This window comes from Garra rufa, chromosome 4 (genome assembly GCF_049309525.1).
Source record: "Garra rufa chromosome 4, GarRuf1.0, whole genome shotgun sequence".
Lineage (NCBI taxonomy): Eukaryota > Metazoa > Chordata > Actinopteri > Cypriniformes > Cyprinidae > Garra > Garra rufa.
Window position 1 is genome coordinate 17,387,936 of NC_133364.1, and position 21,282 is coordinate 17,409,217.

The 21,282-nt window shown below is 39.4% G+C and overlaps 2 protein-coding genes across 2 annotated transcripts in view; one reads left to right on the forward strand and one right to left on the reverse strand.

Annotated features, from left to right (window-relative positions):
• The window catches only part of LOC141333750 (MICOS complex subunit MIC19-like), a 636,840-nt gene that overhangs the window by 512,876 nt on the left and 102,682 nt on the right, over positions 1–21,282 (forward strand). The window lies entirely within an intron of this gene.
• The window catches only part of plxna4 (plexin A4), a 201,612-nt gene that overhangs the window by 164,532 nt on the left and 15,798 nt on the right, over positions 1–21,282 (reverse strand). Inside the window, exon 2 of the mRNA XM_073838764.1 lies at positions 20,294–20,476. Coding sequence (XP_073694865.1) covers positions 20,294–20,476 — 183 coding nt within the window. The remainder of the gene's footprint in view (positions 1–20,293; positions 20,477–21,282) is intronic.

A 21,282-nucleotide genomic window follows, 5' to 3' on the forward strand; every position in this document is an offset into this window, starting at 1 on the left:
AGTTATTTCAAATGGTCAAAATATTCAAAATTGTATTGAAAAATTAAAATTAAAAATCTTACTGTTCAAAAACAAGACTCAGTGTAAAAAAATAGCATAAAGGTCAATTCAGCTCTAGTTTATATAATTGTAAAAGATGGATATAAGTATGAATAACCCACATCCAACTGTAAATTTAATGTGGCATTATAACATTGTCTACAACTGAAAAGATACAATGGGTTACAATATGCATTTTAATGCATTTTATATACACAGGTTGCAAAGAATGTGTTCTCAAATAAATGCTTGAGGGAGGATTTATATCATCCCAAAATCATTAAATCAGCTAATAAAAGACTTTCCTGCTCCTGAGCGTGCTTATCTAGAGAAGGGGATTGGATGGTGCTGTTGTCTTTACAGATAGACGCAAAACACTGGCACAGGAATTGGGCTTAGTATCTTGTGTGAGAGGAAAGATGCTTGTGCTATCTGATTTGAGGAGGTGGAGGGGGGTGTTCTATCATCCCTCCATCAGCGCCACTCATAGCCTATCGTCCCCACTCGCTGAAATGGAGGAGAGATTAAAAATAGAGCCTTATTCTTCACTCGCAATTCAATTTCTGTCTTCGCTGTATGACAGTTTTACCAATGCTGCCTTTCTCTCTCTCTCTAAACTTCACACTTAATCTATACTTAAAAATAATCCTATAGGCCAGGACTAGTTTGACTTCAATTTGGGGAAATTTCCACTCGTGTTTTTGTAGCTAACATGGTTCAAAGCTTGTTTCGCATAAATAAATTAAAGTCCCCTAAAGGCCACACATGTTACTGGATGTAGCCAGTAAGTCAACATCACTGGTTTGTAAGCTATACTCAGTAATGGAAAGCAATTTATAATTCATGAGCATAATAATAATCAAATATTCTAACAGAGGCTGGAGTGTCACTCAGTAGTTTGCGTATTAATAAGCAGGCTCATTTATGATATTAATTTCCTGGTGTTTGCGGGTGGGAGAGATCACAGTTCTGCTGTAGCGGTCAGCTGGGATGTGTCAAGCATTAATCTTGGAAATGGGAAATAGACTTGTTATTGCACAGATACACACATCATTTAAATGCCTTTTTATGTTTGGGTGTCAATTTATACATCATAAATGTGCATCTTTCTCTATTTAACAGCACTTGTTGATGGTCTTCTAAACTTCCAATTCAAACAACAGATTCACTGACATCTCTAAATCACCTCTTCTGAGATAAGATATTAAACTGACAGATAAACTACATGTTTGAGATACTGAGGCTGTTCTGAAATCTGCATGTTCTGATGTCTACATATAGTGTGTGAACTGCAGTCCTATGAGGGTATGGTGAGGATTTCTAACACCGCAACAAGCAATCTAGGAGGTCTTTTTATTCAATCTGATACTCAGTTTGGGCTGACTTCTTACAGTAACACATGCTGCCTCCCGAAATGTTAATTATTCAGAGATGCAACGAAGATCTTCATGTGCGTGCATGTGATATCACGAAGCAAACCCAAACTGTGCACTACAGTAGATGTCACTTCAGAGATGAAAACACTGTAAACCTTTGCACTATTCCTAAACCCTTCATCCTAAACGAGAGATGACAGCAAAGAGAGCGTGAGACAGACAGAAGGAGACAAAGGGAGAGACATCAAAAGAAAAGTGACATACTGATTTTCAAACAAACCACAAGAAGATGAGTCAAACCTTCCCTGTTGTGTCTCTCTATCCCCAGCTCCCCAAAACAAAACACAACAAATGCATTCAAACCAACCCTGGCCAAGAAGCATAGCAGGAGCTCCTGGGGCCTGAAGACTCCATCACGATTGGGCAGGCGAATGGTAAACAGTTTTATCAGGACAAGTGAGGAAGCCAAACTTGATTTTTAAAATAATGGAAGTTCAAAGCATTGGATAAACAAATAGAAAAATGTGATTAAGACAGAGACAAACATGTGAAAGGTCACTAAAATCAATGACGGCAGATGTCTCTGTCTTTCCAAACACATTACATAAGAAGGTCAAGGTCAGGCATAGGATCAAGGTCAAAGCTCAAGGGCAACAAAGTATACAAACAGCTGGTCAGTTGGTAATGTCTGACCAACCTAGTCATCAGTCACATATGCCAGTTTTATTGACATGTGAAGGAAATGATCTCCCTTTGTATCCACTGCAATTTATTAAAAGAATGTGTATATGTGCCTATATATAATAGTATTATAATACAAGCTAAAATTTAATAAAAGGCTACAAAAAAAGCATAGTGACAGCATTAGTCACTCATCACTAATATCATCTATCACTAATAAACACCTTTAATTCTCAATTGTCTCATTGTCAAAGATTGACATCAAACCTAACACTGCCATTTTATTATGAGAGCTACACTTTAGTTAAAGATTAGTTCAGTTCCAGAATAAAAATAAAAAATCCTGATAATTTACTCACCAGTTTCATCCAAGATGTCTGTCTTTCTTCAGTTGAAAAGTAATAAAGGTTTTTGAGGAAAACATTCAAGGGTGGTCAAATGGTCTGAAAGTCCAAACTGCAGTTTCAATACAGCTTCAAAGGGCTCTACTAGATCCCAGTTAAGAAATAAGGGTCTAATCTAGAGTAACGATCAGTCATTTTCTAAAAAAATAATAATAATAATAAATGTTTTCTCATCTTGCCTCAGTTCTATGACATGCATGCACATGCTCGTCTTCACACATTGCGTAATTACGTTTTCAAAATTTCAAAATTGCCCGTTATTGTTTTACTTTTTTTGTAAAGGGCATTTGACCTTTACATTCAGTCAGTACTTTCAGCCATGTCAGGCGTGCATGGTTACTTAATGCGTGAAGTCAAGCTAGTGCAAGCATTTGTGGTGAAAAAGTACTTTTTAAGAAAATTATCATTTCACTAGATAAGACTTATTCCTTGTTTAAAGCCTTTTGAAGCTGCATTGAAACTGCAATTTGGACCTTCAAACCCATTGGTCACCATTGAAGTCCACTGTATAGAGAATGGAATATTTTCCTCAAAATCCTTAATTCCATTTTCAATGACATTCAGTAAATTATCCAGAATTTTTTTTTTTTTAATGTGAACTAATCCTTTAAAGATTTTCAGTAAACAACAACATGAGAGTGAGTAGATGACAGTATTTTCACTTTTGGATGAACTATCCCTTTAAAGGAGCTCAGCTTGTTTCATTGATACATCAAAGTCAAAGGATGTGCTGCAAAAACACGACAGAAAACCTCTAGATACTGTGTTTACTGTTATCAGCCTCAGAAATCCAAAAATAACAGTCACCCAGCACAGAAATGGAGGGATTTTAAGCTTTGCCGACAACATAACCCAAGTGAAGGCCTATTGTGGCCAGTCTAAGAGATTTTCCTCAGCACATAACCTCTGAGCTACACAAAAAGCCAACAGCAAATCATGTCCTTCCGGTTTCTCTTCACTCTCTCCATTACTCTCCCCTTCACACCCACCCATGTCATTTTATTGTCACCATTCAACATCATATCACACCAAATGACATAGTTCATATCACACTCCAATTAGAGACACAACCGGGGGCTGCGGGATGCGCCGAACGCTGGCGAGAGAATGGGGAAAAAGCGCTGAAAAACATGTGTACGTGTGTGGCATTTAAACACCAACCTCGCTGTTTTTTCTTTTTGTGTTGTTTTGCACTCCCGCTAATCAGATTCAATATCCATGTTAAACTCAGAGTAATGATCCTATTTACACTCGCTGCCAGATTAATCAACTTTTCTAACCCCGACCCCTGGTTGGGGGCTGAGACGTCCTTGTTTTGATCAGTGGGGTGTCTCTTTTGAAAGATTTACTGGGAAATGTGAGGTTTTTGTAAACAGTAGGACATCTGGGAGGTACATTTTTACAGTCTGTCTTCTTTCTTTACAATCCCATGTGTTCCTGCTCCCGGCTTGATCGCATCTCCCCATCACGAAGTGACATTTATTACCTGCACTCAGAGCCACATGTTTACAGGTGATCAGAGTGACAATAAAACATGTGGATATCTCAGTGAAAGATCTTCTTTCTCTATGAAACAAGTTTTGAATTTGTGTTTAGTCTAGTGTTTCCATATGTAGTCTAGTATTTACAGGCCCTAACCTGAAGGCAATCTTATCTATTTATATACACCGAAGTACGCACTCAGAAATAAACACAGTTTTGTCTGCTACTGGGCCAAGATCGAACCCCTGCAGCCCCCAGGGAGAAAATGATATATCAACGTATAATAGTAGATGGCTATCAAACGTAGTAAATAACACCCGCAAGCCCTTGTAAGGAATTTGGCACTTTGCCCCATAGAGAGTGTTTTTGATTTAATCATGGTCATTTGACACCTATTCATTTTGACATTTCCTCATATTTTCCAATCGAAGCATTAGTAACACAGACCTGAATTAGCAACGACGCAATAGTGTGATAGCATGCATGTGTGTCTATAGTCTAAAGTGCAATTGGACGGAATAGTAATACCGCTAATGGAATGGCTGGGAAGGTCACACTATCACCTCTACGGGAGCTCAAAAGGAGAGCATAATCAATACCGTTGGACAGGTGAGAGAGCGAGAGCGAGCGATGTATAAATGGCCTCTCTCTAACAATATGATGTGCTGCATAGTTCACCTCTAAACCTATAAATCAGCAGCTCGTTCAGAAATGAGGTGAGAACAGCTCAAGTGTTATGACAGCACGCAGACAGGAGACTGTAACTCTGGACTCCCCTGGGCTAAACAAACGCTAATTCTAATATAGCTAAAAGCCAAGCCCACATGCAGTACACAGGCTAATGGCGGTAGAGTCTGAGGACAAGATCTGAGGGTTTTAATGCACATTTTGTGGCAGCAATCCATTTAAAACAACACGCCTTTGCTACATAAAGTACACCTGTTCACATAACGTAATTGCAACCCACGCTCATTGGAAATACGTGCCTCTACATACACCATAATTATGTACCTTACTGCACGTTTCGCGACAGTTTCAAAGTGAAATGTCCAGAGAGTGGTGCTAAAACACACGTTCAATATATGACAGTGCCACATTTTTATTATGTTAGTACAGGCACATATTGCTGTGTTTTTATTACACTGCTTAAAGTTCGTATTGCGACTGTTGCGAGAAATATCCAGGTAGTGTTGCTAAACATTAATGCTCTTTCATGTTGGAAATATTCCCTACACCAAATCCAACCTTAAACCTACCCAGTGCCAACCAATGCAAAAATGATATAAAAATGTAGTTTCACGGGGTTTGTACTGTGAGTATCAAAAAAACTAAACTAATTAAATAATAAAATAACCTTGCTTGTTGTGTTCTATTTTAAACATGCTCACTATGCAACAGAAAGCTCCTGATACCCGGGAGAAAGGCTGTGTGTATGGAGAACGGCCCATCTACTGAGAGAGAAAGAGAGAGAGATAACCAGCACTCAGATCAGAGATGAGAGACAAGAGCGAGTCCCTCTCTCTGCAAAATGGCCATTCATTAACCCACGGCCTGGGGAAAACACTGCACACCAAACTCCACAGAAATGGATCGGCCTCATCGATTGTGGCCCGTAGAAGGTGTGGAAACAGATACTTCAGCTGCCGAAACAGTGGATAGCGTTTCATAAAAACACCAGCGCTTCACTGCTTTCCAGCCCGTATTGGGTTTCTGCCACACACAATACAAGCGTAATGCTGTTATATCAAAAGACAGGGAGAAAACATAGTACAAAACCATGTGTCTGAATCAAACCACTGACTGTAACAAGACCTTTTTATTTCAAACAGATGGTTCCACTGAGAAGATTAAGAACAAATTGGCTGTTGTTGAGCAAACCTGAAGCTCATTGGAGGTAATTTATTAAAAGTTCCATGTTTTTGTTTTTACTTGAGGAAAAGTATCTGTAGAAGGCCCAGGCGGCAAGTAGCCTGTGTTCATGTAAACCATCCTGAGGTTAAGTGAGCTGTTAGACACCCGTGGAGAGACCGTTTCCGGCCTGGCAAACCCAAAATAGTCACGCCGGCCTGAGTCTGCGTTTTCCGTGGATCATCGTAATTTCACTCCTCATTCCTGAATCAATTATGCATGTCCTCCCCTGATAAGAAGAGCATCTGTGCCAATCCGAGGGGCGAGGGGAAATTGGGGGTCGAAGAGTAGGGTCTGCTGTGAAGAGCACTTTGCTAAAACAATAAAACGAACGGGCATGTGTCTTCTGCTCTGGGCCACGCAGAACAGAGGCTGAGATTAATTAATGACACAACAGGAGCAAGTGTGCAGCGCAGCCCAGAGCCAATAAAGCAATGCTAAACGCTGATAAGTGCTAAGTGAGTGGAGCACTCCGGCTACATTTCAGCAGATGCCAATGGGGTAGAGGGTAATTTAAACCCGATGTTGGCTTTGAAGTGCAATGAAGAAAGAGGTCAAGGTTAGCGTTTAAGCATGAGGTCAGTTACAATAAAGCACTCTGAATTTTTTGCCTTGTCACGCCGTGGGGCTTTCCATTTTTTTATTTTATGCTACAGAGACAATACGTAGATTAATTATTCTCTTAAGAGAGCCTTTCTTTTGCTTTGCTTCTGCTTGTCCTCAAACCTTTTGGCTTAATGCCAATCACCCCCCGCCTTCACCCCTCCAAAACGCTCTATATCTCTTGGTTATTGCCTAATCAACCCTGGAGATCTGGCTGTGTTCCATATGTTAACCAAATATAGGACCGTGGCAGCCATAAACATATCAATAATGATTATGTGCTGTAGAAACTGAGGTAATAATGAAGTGCTGAGAGGTTTAGAAAAGGTGGGAGAGATTTTTGAGCTCTGCCATGCAAGAACCAGCAAGACTCTTCGGGGGAACGGCTGAAGGCCATATATGGTCCATTAGACCTTCTGCAGGAGAAGATTACATCAATTCTCAGCTCCCTTAATGGTGTAAACAGAAGGACTCGGTGACAGAGTGAAACGTGTGTTTGTGTTAAGAGCCTACCGTATAAAAACAGATGAGGCCTTGCAACGAGTCAGCATGAGGTATAGCCCACTGAGGAACAAGTCTACGGTGAACGAACGGTTGGTTTGCCAGGCGAACAGCTGAGACTAAACAGCTATAATGAAATAACAGAAACCAATTAGAGACAAATCCAATAGAATTGCCTTGGTCCTTCTCTGGTGCTTCTGCTCGGCTAACATAGAAAATCTCTTTAAAAAGGGAAAAAGAATATGGCATGTCTCTTTCATTCTATAAAATGCAAAACATTTATGACTAAGCCTTGATTTTTCATCATGTCATTTTCAGTGAAAAGGTTTGCTTGATTACACAAACGGTCTAAACTAGGACACAACCTCAAGAGAACAAAATGGCTGTCAGCAGTTTCTTTTGTTAACAGCATAAAAACGCAAAGACTTCAGATATTCTCATCTGAACGCCCTTGAAACTCGTCTTGTTCAACAGTAATATTTCTTTTCACAATAGGACTAATAGGACTTGTTAGCTAGCCAAAATTTACTGCTGGTCATCTGGATGAAAAGCCATTTTGAAATCCATGGCTGGGTGAAAAATGTTCCTCAAATGCTCCTTTCTGTTGTCTTTTACTGAAAAGGGCACATCCAACTGCAGAGAACAAGATAACCCAGATCTATCATTGGCTATTATGGCTGAACAAACCGAAGATCTGAGCTCTAGTAAGATGTGAAAAGTGGAAACAGACTGCAATGATCTGTCCAAAAGTGTGGTCACATTTATCATTTTTCGGTGAATTTTTGCAGGCGAAATTTCAATAGAAATCCATCTAAGTGTGAACGACTTCCCAATGCAGATTTCGCAATGCAAAGTGGTCATATAAATTCACCACGTTGACCAACATAAAAGCTTTTTGGCTTGGGAATGAGCTACACTATTGACTATTCACAATAGAAAATGGACGGTTCTTCCAAGAAATTTCACAAATGTGACAACATCTTAATTTTTCCTAGTGAGTAAATGGGCCACAGGCTGAATTATACAGTCAAATATCCCCAAGAACATGAATACTACTTCTCAGCACTTCTGTCTAATTGATTGTCCAGGGCAATTCCATGTTTAGGACTCTTTTTGACTTGCTTTTCTATTCATTAACATCTCTGGACAGACAATCAACTCTCACAGGTTAAGTACGTTAATGAAAATTCCCATAACGCATGTACAATGTATTATATAATCTTCATGATTTTCTATTTCGGTATCCCCTACGGAAAGCTGCAAACAAGCCATACTTCTATACCCTTTAAGCAAACACAAAGGACACAGCATGATGAATTTATGCTTAAGTCAAATGCAGGGCACAAACTCTAATGAGCAGCCCATCTCATGCATCTCTCATCTGCTGGAATAGAAAGTGTTTCTCTCAAAGATCTGTAATTACCATTCCATGAGCGTAGTGAAAAGCCCCATAATCCTTTGGGAGAGACGGTGTAGCCGAGATAAAAATCCACTTATAAAGGTTTGGGTGATGGTTCTGTCGGCAAGGGAAGAAGGGATGAGGAAAAAACGAGGGAATGAAAGAAATAAGTGCTGTGAGTCTTAATTTCTACATCATCTTCCTGTAAAAATGTACTTTCAGTGTAGCGTTTTTCATATGCAAATGATATTTATCCTACAAACAGTAACAAAATGAGGGGGAAAGAAAGTAAGGAGTTCTATAACAGCAGACACACTCTCGCTGCGCACCTTTTCTAGGTTGTTCCTGCCTTGTATTGTCAAGGGAACAAAAATGAGTGACCCAGTTGTGAGGAAGCCCATTTTCCTGCTTCCACAGCAAAGAGTCGCACCGGTCACCTCTTGAGACCGGAGGAAGCGCTGTGATTGGCTAATGTAAGCTCACCTGCAATATGTCCTCTACTGTTACAGTGACATGTGAAGACCAAGGCTCATAAATCAGAGAAAGCGAGGAGGAGGAGGGAGAGAGAGAGAAAGGAAAAAGAAATGAAGATGAAGGAACAAAGGAAAGAGATAAAGAGCTGGCTCTGCGGTTAAGCAGGACAGCAGATATTTCTCCGTCGCAATGCTAACACAACATGTTCAATGGCGGTCATAATTTATGCATTACGGTTTCAAGGAACACAAATCAGCTGAACAAAGGAGGCCTCGCATATTCAGAGTTACGTAACTGTAAAGTTGAATGTTCAAAGTGGCATAAACTCCAGGGACAAAGCAATGAATTGCGCTTGTGTAATCAAAAAAAAAAAAAAAAAAACACATCCTTGTGCAGCCTACTGGGTCTTTAAATGACAGGTGTACGATGAATAAAAAAAACGAGTGGAAAAATGTTGACACATTTAAACCCCTCTACTCAAACTCTTTATGCTGGTCCTGCTTTCAACTAAGGCTCTGAAACAATCTCAACCGTCATCCTCGCACACAAAGACGTTTCGAAGACTAATTAAAACAATGGAAGTTTGGAGTTGCCAAACGAATATGAATAACCTTTCGCCACACTATTTAATTAAAGATCAACTTTGGTTTTAATTAAACGTTTGAAAGAGAACGTTCACAGTCTGTTACACAGAGTAATTAATGTAGAATCAAGGAGTTCCTATCTGGCTGAAAGGAGTGGCGCCTCAGCATGTCTGATTCTAATCATTCCCTCAACATCTTACACACTTACTGCTTCCGCAGGCTTAAGAACATGTTGACAAACTCTGTCACACGCACACACAGTTGATTGGACATCGCATGCATGTGAATCAGATCAAATAAGGTTGATTAAACCGAACAATAGCATCTTTTGAACATGAGGCCTGAGCTTGGTATGGTTGTCTGCTCATAGAGTAATACACTTAGCACATTACAAGACATTACTGAGTACAAACAAGAATAAAGATATTGAAGTTCTAAGCCTGTTTGGACAGGATGTAGTTCTTACATGTGATTACTTGCGGTGATTTATGGGAAATTACACTTCTGCTGGTGATTTATGGGTTTTATGCAGTTGCTTATGCAATGAGCTAAACTTGATCATCCATTTCCTACATGACGATCTGTATATAATCTGTATATGATCTGTATATAAAATCAACCATGATTATTAACTCCTTAAAGTGATAGCTCACTCAAAAAAAATTGAAATTCTGTAATCACATTTTTTGAAGACGTGAGGGTGAGACAAAGGTCTCAGTGTTTTTGTGTGTAGAAATTAAGTCAATGGGATCAAATGTTGTTTTGGATTCCACTGACAGAAAAAAAAAAATACAATTCTTCAAAATATCTTGAATCCAGATGGATGAATTAAAATGGGACCCAGGACGGCAAAACCAGTCTTAAGCAGCATGGGTATATTTGTAGCAATAGCCAAAAATATACTGCATAGGTCAAAATTATCGATTTTTCTTTTACGCCAAAAATCATTAGGATACTAAGTAAAGATCATGTTCTATGAAGATATTTTGTACATTTCCTACTGTAAATATTAAATCTTAAGTTTCGATTAGTAATATGCATTGCTAAGAACTTCATTATGACAACTTTGAATTAATTTTTCTCAAGATTTTTTAATAGTTGTGACTCAGCCAAATATCCTAACAAACCATACATCAATGGAAAGCTTATTTAGTCTAGTATAACTATTAATTTATGACTCGTTTTGTGGTCCCAAATCTCTCTACAGCCCAGAGTTAGGTCATTTCTGTACAAATGCAAACACTGGATGAAAGAAATTGTTGCATAGTACATACTACTTCACATACACTCATTCATTCTGAATATATCTTGAGATTTTGCAGAAGAAAAAAAAAATCAGATGCCCAATAAACATTACTTTTTCAAAATTCTTCATCGTACAGCACTGACTGCCTCTTATCGGCTAAATTTAACTCACAAAACTGTTTCTGATGGTTCATGACTCTACAGTTTCCCTGTAAGAGTTCAGAGACTGTTGAAAATGAGAGAGATTTCTGTCCATTAGTTCTGAGTGGCTTTGTTATCCGAAGCTGGTGTTTTAATGCGGCCATCTCCTCCAGGGCTTTTGGGTGGTTTTACGGCAGTCTTAATGGTCTGGTTACAGCTGTTTAAAAGGAGAGGTCTGGCTCATAATGCTTCAATAGGACTTCCCATAAAATACTAGAGGCTTCTGGACTTTCAGGGGGTGAATCCAGACATGCTAATTTTGGTGGGAGGAGAGAGAAGCAGGGCTGTCATGGTGTTTGGAGGACTGGTTTGAGAGAATATGTGAATATTTATAGACACATGAGCACACCCATATTCCAGCATTGGGGAATATCACAATAAAGCCAGTGGTTCTACTAATGGCATTTTTTAGTAGAATGACAATCAGCCATCGAGTTGTACCAAACCTGTATGAAGTAGATTTTCGAAAAATGTTGGTAACAAACAGGCGACTGTAAAATAAATACTATGGAATTCAATGACTGCCCTCAACTGATTGGTTACTCTTTGATTCCTCAAAGTATCTTCTTTCCTGTTGAAAAATAAACTCATATGGGTTTGGAACAACTTGAGGGTGAGTAAATGACAACAATTTATTTTTCGGTGAACTATCCCTTCAACACTCCCACATCCACACATTTCACAATGCCTGTTATTCACACACAAATGCAAAGAATAACCCCTTCCACAGACACTATGCGGCCCAGCTAAAATAGACATGGTAATCTAAGCCCCGCATATCTTTAACTGGTGCTGAATGGTAGAGCGGAGCCCGTATCCTCCATTACTGCAGTATGATTACAGAGCTCTGGCATTCGCTTCACCTCGGGATGAATAACCCTCCTCATGAATGGGCACAGTCAGGAATATTCTCTTTCCCTCTCTCTCTTTTTCTCGCTCTTCTGGTGTCTCTGTCAGCTTTGATTTCTCACTTCCTTTCAGAAAATATCCAAGAATTGCACAAACGTGGAACTGTGGCTAATGTATGCTGAATTTAAAACGGTCCGGGAGAAATATCTGTCGCACTCAAAATTTCCAACAAGAGAAGACTTGAGTGATTTACTTGTACTTACAAGACAGAAAACCAGCGTATTAATAATAAAGACAAGCACATAATGAATAACACAATGACTACAAGTCCCATGATGCTCTGCTCCATCTACGCTGCGTGTAATCAGTGATGTAACAGAAGAAGCCATGTGCACTGTCACCCCGCAGAGCTGCAAACGGGCTTTATCAATTATAGAGGACACAGAGGAGAGGTAGACCAAACAAAGCTCCACTATAAATAGACACACATCAAATGCATGACGTGTCATGGCTATTTTTAGAGCCAATGTGTTCAAACTGTTGTTCAGACCTCTATCCCTCTCTCTCTCACGGATAAAGATCTAATAGATATCCTTATGCCAGGATCGCAAACATGGACGTGAATGCTAAGCCAATGTATTGCAATTGTGAGATGCCATACGCTACCTTTCAAAAGTTTGTGGTTAGTACACGACCAGTCAAAAGTTTGTTTTTTGAAACAAGCCTCTTCTGCTCACTAAGCCCACAATTATATTTGAAATATTTAAAATAACTGTTTCTGTTTAAATATATTATAAAATGTAATTTATTCCTGTGATTTCACAGCTGAATTTTTAGCATTATTACTCCAGTCCCATGATCCTTCACAAATTACTTCCCAAAAAAAAAAAAAAATATTACCCTTAGTATTATTGTTGAAAACAGCTGAGTAGATTTTTTCAAAGTTCAGAAGAACAGCATTTATCTGAAATAGAAATCTTTTATCATCACTTGTGATCAATTTAAAGCATCTTTGCTAAAAGTATTTTCTATAATTTCTTTAAAAAAAAAAAGAAAAGAAAAAAGGAATGGTATAAATGTTAAAAAAAGTACTTTTTTATTTCAGATAAATGCTGATCTTTGGATCTTTCTAATGAATTGTTTAACCATTTTAAATATTGATGTTTCTTGAACAGCAAATCAGCATATTAGAATGATTTTTGAAGAATCATGTGACCATGAACACTGGAGTAATGATGTTGAAAACTTAGCTTTGAACTTTCACAGAAATTACATTTTAAAATATATTCAAATAGAAAGCAGTTATTTTGAATAATAAAAATATTTCACAATATTACTGCTTTTGCTGTACTTTGGATTAAATAAATGCAGCTTTGGTGAGCAGAAGAGACTTAAAAACATTAAATACCCTACTGTTCAAAAACTTTTGACTGGTAATGTAAGCTTAAGATTTTTTTTTTTAATTCAACAAGAATGCATTAAATTGATCAAAACATTAAATACATTCATACTGTTACTATATTTAAAATAAGTCCTGTTCTTTCTAACTTTCTATTCAAAGAGTGGTCGAAAGTAAATTATTTTCAGTTAGTTTCAATTTATTCAGAGAAATAAGCATGGCACTAATTAAATATTCATTTGCTCATCTCTAAAGCTCACTTGAATTTGTTCAAGATCATTAGACGTGACGTTACGATGCCTTGGCATCTTAAGAAAGGCTTTCTGGAGGTCACTGACTGTTTTGTTTCCCAGAATGAAAAGGTGAGGCAGCATCCTCCATGTTAGCTTCGTTTCCCTCATGCCCTCTCTTTTTTTCTAAGGCTGTAGGTGAATAACAAGCCTAGCAGAAGAGGCTAGTGTGTGTGCGTATCTGACCCCAGATACACTAACAGGCCAGCATGTTGTCGGCGGTGTGGATCTCAGACCGCTCCCAGGTCATTATTGCGCCTCACTTCTCATTTGCCATTTGCAGGCTTTGCCCACAAAACAACCACAGCAAAGGTTTCCAGCTCTGCCTCAGAACAGACCAACTGCAGCTAAACTCGCCTCAAAAACTGCACAAACAAGTCATTAAAACTGAAACAGACACAGAGCGCGAGCGAGAGCGAGCAAAGGTCTGTGGGCAATAAGACAGACAGGAGGGGCTGTACCAACACGTTATGGTGTGGACACTGAAACCACGTCAGCCTCAGGAAAACAAAAGACAACTATTTTGAGATATACTGCTAGATTTTTTTTTTGGAGATAACTGGAATGCTAGCTTTACCAAGCCCCCAAAATATTTGAGACCTTGTTTTCTTACGATTGTGTTAATGTGATAAGTTGTGATATATATATATAATAGCAGTCTGTTGTTTAATCTCAGGCAGTCTGATAGATGTGAACAGCGTTCGATGACTAGATTGGGTTGTTGTCGCACGACAGGAAATGGTTCTTTTCCCTCCGATAAGTGAAGCTATTGCAACATGCCACAACACACGGCAGGCGAGAGAGAGCCGGCTGCCATGGCAACCCTCCCATAGATTCATAAGCACGGAACGAGGCCTAAGTTTTGCTGTCATCACAGACGTATTCAGGACACACACATATTGAAGTGTCTTTTACAAATGAGTTGTGCATTTTCACACTGGGTGTTTCTCTATAGGGCTGCTCTGTTTCTCTGCAGAAAGGCCCGACTCGAAACCACTGTGTTTTCCTCTGGGGTTTGGCATAAGCAGCTGCAGAGAGAGTGATAAAACGGTTGTATACAAGGACACGCACACACTCAACATGGCCATATTCACATATGCGCACACACACACACACACACACACACACGCGGTTTTTCTCCTGCATCTAAAGCACGCTGTCCTGCAGCATATTTCATCATTAAATTTCAACACTTAATCCTCTGCTCCAGTGGCTCCAGCTCTTTCATATCATTTCAATAATCTGCATCTGTGGTGAGCGTCCAAACAAACACACACTTGCATGAACATGAGCCAACCCACCAGGTTTGGGCACACAGAGTAGGGATGGGGCACAGTGGTCAACCAGTTGACTAGTCATCCAACAACAGACAATGTTATATTTATAACAATTTTCCTTTATATATGTTATATATATATTCTGAAATGAGAAGGCAGTCCACACATTTTTATTATTTTTATTATGCTAGTGTTTGGACAGTTTTACTTTAGAAAAACACTTATACGTATACATATACATAAACATATGCATACACGTATACGTGTCATATTTTGTAATATTTGCGTTGTTTTATTTTTGTATAGACCTTTTTTACATTTTCGAAACTTCACGATGTTTTCACGACTTTGTCAAATTTCCCGTCCCTCCCATAGACGACGCATTACAAACCACCTCACATTAACGTTAACTTTTTTTGTAATCTGATGCAAAGGTGATACAATACAAAGTATAGTGTTATAAATGTGCATTAAAAAATGTATGCCATCACAGTCCTGTGAAAAGGTTCCATTGTAATTTTTTTTTCCATCCATTATTTTGAGGAAATGCCCCCGGTAGAATGACATGCCTAAAAAAAAAATTTCATTCACTCATGCTCACATGTATAAATCAGTAAAAAAGGAGGACTGAGAGAACAAGCAAAAGAGGAATGAACAGGCTGAGTCGCGTCTAAAGGATAACGTGACCTTTTCCCCACCACCATCTACCATTCATAGACAAATTGAAGCCTTTTCCACCAGCCATCACCATCGACAACCGGCAATCTGAGCCGTCATCCTGAAACAACCCGTCTCCACTGCCTGAACAATTTTACAGTGTCTGAATCGCGCCCTTTGAACTGTGCATCTCTTCAATGGCGTCTCCACGGGCCGAAGAATTCACTTCAGTGCACACCTCATGGCTAAATGCACAGAACCTCATCAGATAACGCACACACTTCAACCCATCTACACACAAGCACACACTTTCCCCTCCGTCCTTCACGCAGGGCGCTGTCAGCCAGACTTCCTGTGCCAGGTCTGCTTCAAGGTTAGCTGCTCATTGTATTGAGTGAGTGGCTGAGGTTCTCTCAGCGGCGAGTGGGCTTAGTGGATGCATTATCACCTCGGTGGGGGGTGTAGGCGGGGGAGCTTATCCGGCCCTCCTGGTCTGCGTGTACCCCGCCTGCGAAGCGGGCCGCCACGAATGCCTCACGCGAAAGGATTAGAAGCCTGTCGACTTCACCCCTGGCTCAACACGGATGCGCTGACCGCAATTAATAGGTTTAATTTCACCCTTTTTGACATCGCTACTGGCCAAAGGAGAGGATTGAGGCTTTGGCCATATGGCCTATTTATTACACGTAAACACTGAAAGGCATCATGAGGGGCTTTCGAAAGGATAATGTAGATGCCAATGAGAAGAACTAAAGGGATTGGAGAGCTTTAAATCCTGCAAGTTATTAAGAATTGGGAAACAGCAATTATTACACAACATGAGTTTTGGCAAAACAAAAACACGTTGGCCAATTTCAACTTCTTGACTAACACAGTAAACTTTGTAGTACTAGTGCAACAAATTGAAGGACAAAGGATAAGCTTTATATATAAAACCAATTCTTATCGTATACAGTTAAGGTCAAAAGTTTACATACAGATTGGAGAATCTGCAAAAAGTTAACTATTGTACCAAAATAAGAGGGATCATACAAAATGCATGGAACGTGTATCTTCTGTAGTTTCTGAAGGGCAGTACTAAATTAAAAAAAAATGATATTTAGGCAAAATAAGAAAATGTACACCACATCATTCTGTTCAAAAGTTTCCACCCCTGGCTCTCAATGCATCATTCTTCTTCTGGAGCATTAGTGAGCGTTTGAACCCTCTGTAATAGTCGCACATGAGTCTCTCAGTTGTCCTCAGTGTGAAAAGATGCATCTTAAAATCATGCAGTCATTGTTGGAAATGGTTCAAATACACACAAATGCTGAAAAACCAAAGAATTGGTGGGACCTGAAGGATTTTTCTGAAGAACAGCGAGCAGTTTAACTGTTCAGGACAAACAAGGGACTCAAAAAAAAACAGAAAAAAAACAGCTGTGGATCATTCAGGTAACAACACTGTATTAAGAATCAAGTGTATGTAAACTTTTGTTTTGAACAGGGCCATTTTTATAAATTCAACTATTATTTTCTCTCATGGACTATATGTAAACGTCTTTTACATGAAAAATCATATTCAGGTCAGTACTAAATAAAAATAAAATGTATTTTGTATGATCCTTATTTTGGTAAAATAAATTTACATTTTGCAAATTCTACAAGGTGTATGTAGACTTTTGAAAATAGTATAAATTACTTAATTTGCACTAGATACATAAAAATAAATAAAAATAAAAATAGAGACAGACATATGGGAGAGAGATAGACATGGATGGGTGGATTGGTGGATGGATAGATGGATGAATGAAGAACAAGAGACCAAAAGGGGACAAAGAGGTTCCAAAGTCCCAAAACCACATCTGGTCTGGGGGTCCGCCGCAGTGCCAGGGGTGCTGAACAACTGCTGCCGCAAACGCAGCAGTTTCGTGTTTTCAGTTCTGTGCTTTTTATGCTGACGGCCGTGTGTGTGTGTGTGTGTGTGTGTGTGTGTGTGTGTGTGTGCACGTCATAAAATGTGTCTGTGATATTCTCTAGGGTTTAGAAGTTGTTTACTGCTTCTCTCTGGGGTTTGGCTACAGCTCTGTCTTTTAACGCAGTGAGACACAGAACATTCTGCCATTGCACCTCCTCTCGGAATCAATCACACAGAGAACGCTAACTACAGTTAGAGGAACCACAGCCATACTGAACGCTGTAAGCCTTGGATTATCCCATACAAATTTTAAATAAATACCTGCTGTCGTGTTCCACCTAAGTAATCCTAATACATACATTCACATTCATAAAATACTGGATTAAATAAAGACAATCAACAAAACACACAAAAGAAAAACATCTCAGAACACTCAGTGTTTGTTTTCTATGTCTTGTTTTTTTTCATGAAGTTGTACTGTTGAAACAAGCCTCTTAGGGTGAGTTCACACTTGTCATGTTTGGTTCGATTAAAACAAACTCTGATGCGATTGCTCTGTTGTGGTCCATTTGAGTAAGTGTGAACGCTGCCATCCGAACCCAGGTGTGCATTAAACAAACAGACCGAGCCGGTTAAAAAGATGGGTCTCGGTCCGCTTCCAAATAAACTCTGGTGTGGTTCGATTGAAATATGAATGCAACTAGGTCCAAATACTTCTAAACGAATCAAAAACAAGATGTGACGCTATGCGACATGATTTCACGAAGGGAACAAGTGGTGTATCCAAAGCGCAAAGGGCAAAAGGGGAGCAACGAATTGGTAAAGTGCCTTTTATGAGCTCTTTGTGAGTTTGCAGGTGGTTAAAAAAAAAAATTATACACGTCACGCAGCAATGAGCATGCTTAGTCCAGCAGCATTAGGTGAAGTTGAAATGTGTCACTCAACCTGACCAATCAGGTTGTGAACGCATAACTATCCCTTTAGGTTCGGTATGTTTAGGTTCGCTGTTAAAAATGCCAGTGTGAACGCTAAGTGAACCAGGACCAAATGTCTCATTTTCCTTTTTGGTATGGAGCAAATTAATCAAACGAACCGAACTACAAGTGTGAACCCAAGGTAAAGACCCCAACAAAAGAGGAGGAGGAGTTGTCCTTTTCTGATGCATTTCCAATTTAAACAAAATTTGGGTAAGAAAAATCCTTTTTTTAATAGCCAATAAGGTTAATTTGCTACTTTCAAGTCAGTTTCAGGTCATTCTCACTCTATAAACTGGACAAAAATCCGGTGCTGGATGAGTGATCTTGCCTTATTGCTGCAATTTCCCAGAATAAAAAGTCTGTACATTTCTAAATAGCTTAATGGATTTAGTCAACATTTTGGAGTTCATTAGCATGCAAATGCCAAAACTAACCAACATGCATCAAAAGCCACAAAACTCCAATTTTGTGTCTTTTTTTTTTTTTTTTTTTGCTCAAGTTCCTCTACATCCATCTCACAAACGATCAGAGTTGCTCCAGATAATATTTACTTTTGGTGATGAGCTCGTCTTCAGCTAGTAAACAATTTACTGAGTGTGACGTGCTGGCGGCCTATAAATCACCATGCAAAAGGGACGGTAATAAACTCATTTTCATTGATTAATGTCTGCCAGTGCTGACTATTTTCTTGTTTTGTCTAAAAGGAAACAGTGACATCATCTGCTGTTTTCCCGCAGAGATTTGCAATCACTAAAATGGCAACTAAAAGGTTTCAGTGTGTGTGTGTGTGTGTGTGTGTGTGTGTGTGTGTGTGTGTGTGTGTGTGTGTGTGTGCGCGTGTGTATGGCTATGTTTGTCCGTCTGCCTGAATGCGATCGTCACTGTGTTGTCTGTCTGTTCCCTGGAGATTTGTTTGGCTGCACACTTTTGTTCGTATCCGCAATTTGGTGTCTGTGTCATTGTGTCAATTATAGTCTCTAACAAAGCGAGGATTTTTTTTATTGGAACGGCCCTCAGAAAACATCTGTATTACCTAAAAGACATCACTGAGTTGTCATCTTCAATTATATCAGTCTGAACAGTATAACTTTGAATGGAGTTTGAACAAAGAGATGTGTCTAATTAAGTGGCTAAAGCCATTTACGTCAAGGACGATAACTATAAAGATTTTAAAGTTTTAATTGTCAATCTAACTCTATAAGAATAGGGAAATCAATGCATAATAAACAGAACATTATCATGCATAGTCTTGGTGTGAACAAGCTTGAAAGATCAAGAATGTTTATATCACCAAAATGTCTCTTCTGTTTCCCTTCTTAAGGAATGAATTTTTTTTTGGGAAAGGACTAGTCTGTTATGCCACGGATTTTCATCCACAGCCAGATCCAACTACAAAACACACCACCACAATAACAAGAATGCGTCAAATTGGAATCCTGCCTTTTGGCAAAGATTTGCCCGTCTGTAACGTCAACACCCTGGAGGTTTAGCACTTGAGAAAAAGAGAAAAATGATACTCTCATTCTCTCTCTTCCTCTCTGTCCGTCTTTACCTCCCTTGCTGTTGTGCTCTCTCTCTCTCTATTTTAATGTTATTTTCTGCTCTGTGCAGTGTCTGGCTGGCCCTTGGATTCGTCTCAGACACGGCTCCTCTGAGGCACAGTCAGAGAAGAGGGTACCGGGCCGAAAGCCCCTGCACCGCATCATCCAATTACCCCCGACAGCCTCTGCCTGTGCAGGGATTCCCATGGCCCTCTCCGCCTGCACTGCTTACCAACCGTTCCTCTCTACATGCGTCTGACACAACGACAGAAGATTGCCGAGCATGACCGCGGTTGCACAACTCGCTGGATCTAACGTTCTTACAGAGCGGGATGTAGTGGACCCCACTCTGATCTTCTCATGTGACATAAAATGCCCAATGTCAGCAATTACTACGTAAGACTTGCTAGACCTCTGAGGCTTTTTTAGAAGCGCTGAGCGACGATGCAATTCTTGAATGAGCCAACTCCATGGCTTCTCACTCTCCTGCAAAAGAAACATGAGTCCTACCTTTTTTAGACGACCCCCTTTGGTTCCCACAAAAGCCAGAGAGTGGTTCTTGTACACGTAGGCGATAACCGATGTCATTTTGTCGTTGGATTCGGAGAACAGTGGAATTCCGCGTACCATCTCCGAGACGCCGAGTGGGGCATTCATATCCAGACCACAGAAATTGTCATCGATGGTGAGGAGCTAGAAAGAAGAATGATAAATAATGTTTAGTACATTTAAAGAAATGGGATGAACATTAGCAAGGATATAGAAATAGACACAACCGACATGTTTACTGGAGCATTTGCAAGGTAGCAGATACATCACAGTCACTATTTAGCAAATTCAGCCAGTCATATCTAAAATGGGGTTGTGAGGTTTATCTGATATAAGACCAAGTGCATTTATCATTTCAGGTGGAAAAGCATCTTAAAAAACATCTTTTAAATATGGCATTTCAGGTGATGCCGTGCGACTTCATGTGACATGTAACATATGGCTGGGAAAGTTGCCAGTGTCAGCCAGAATGGAGTGATTTACAGCTTCTGATATAGAAATAATAATTTGGTAATGCTTCCATATTTCAGTCTGCTGCGAGGGCTTTGGAAACAACGGCATCCATTGAAACAGCTGCACAGACCTCAGGATAAAATGTCAAACAAATCGAAAGCATGATTAATGATGCCCAGGGCTTTGACTCATTGAGGGCATGAAACCATAACACTTCAAGCGCTGCCAAATATGATATGCTCACGGCCTTTAATTCATTCATGAGTGTCTCCTCAGGCTCTGATAAGGCCTGCTCAGAAAAAAAAAAGTTTGAATTTTAATTTAAATTTTTTTTAAACGTATTATGCAAATTGATTCACTTAAAATCTTTATCCTTCAGAATAAAAGAAAAAAAATTAACTAAATGTAATTTTACTTGAACACATTCCTTCTAATTGTTTACTAAATGTGAAGAATCTCTCAGTGCATGTTAATCTAAAGAAAAAAAATCTTTCCAA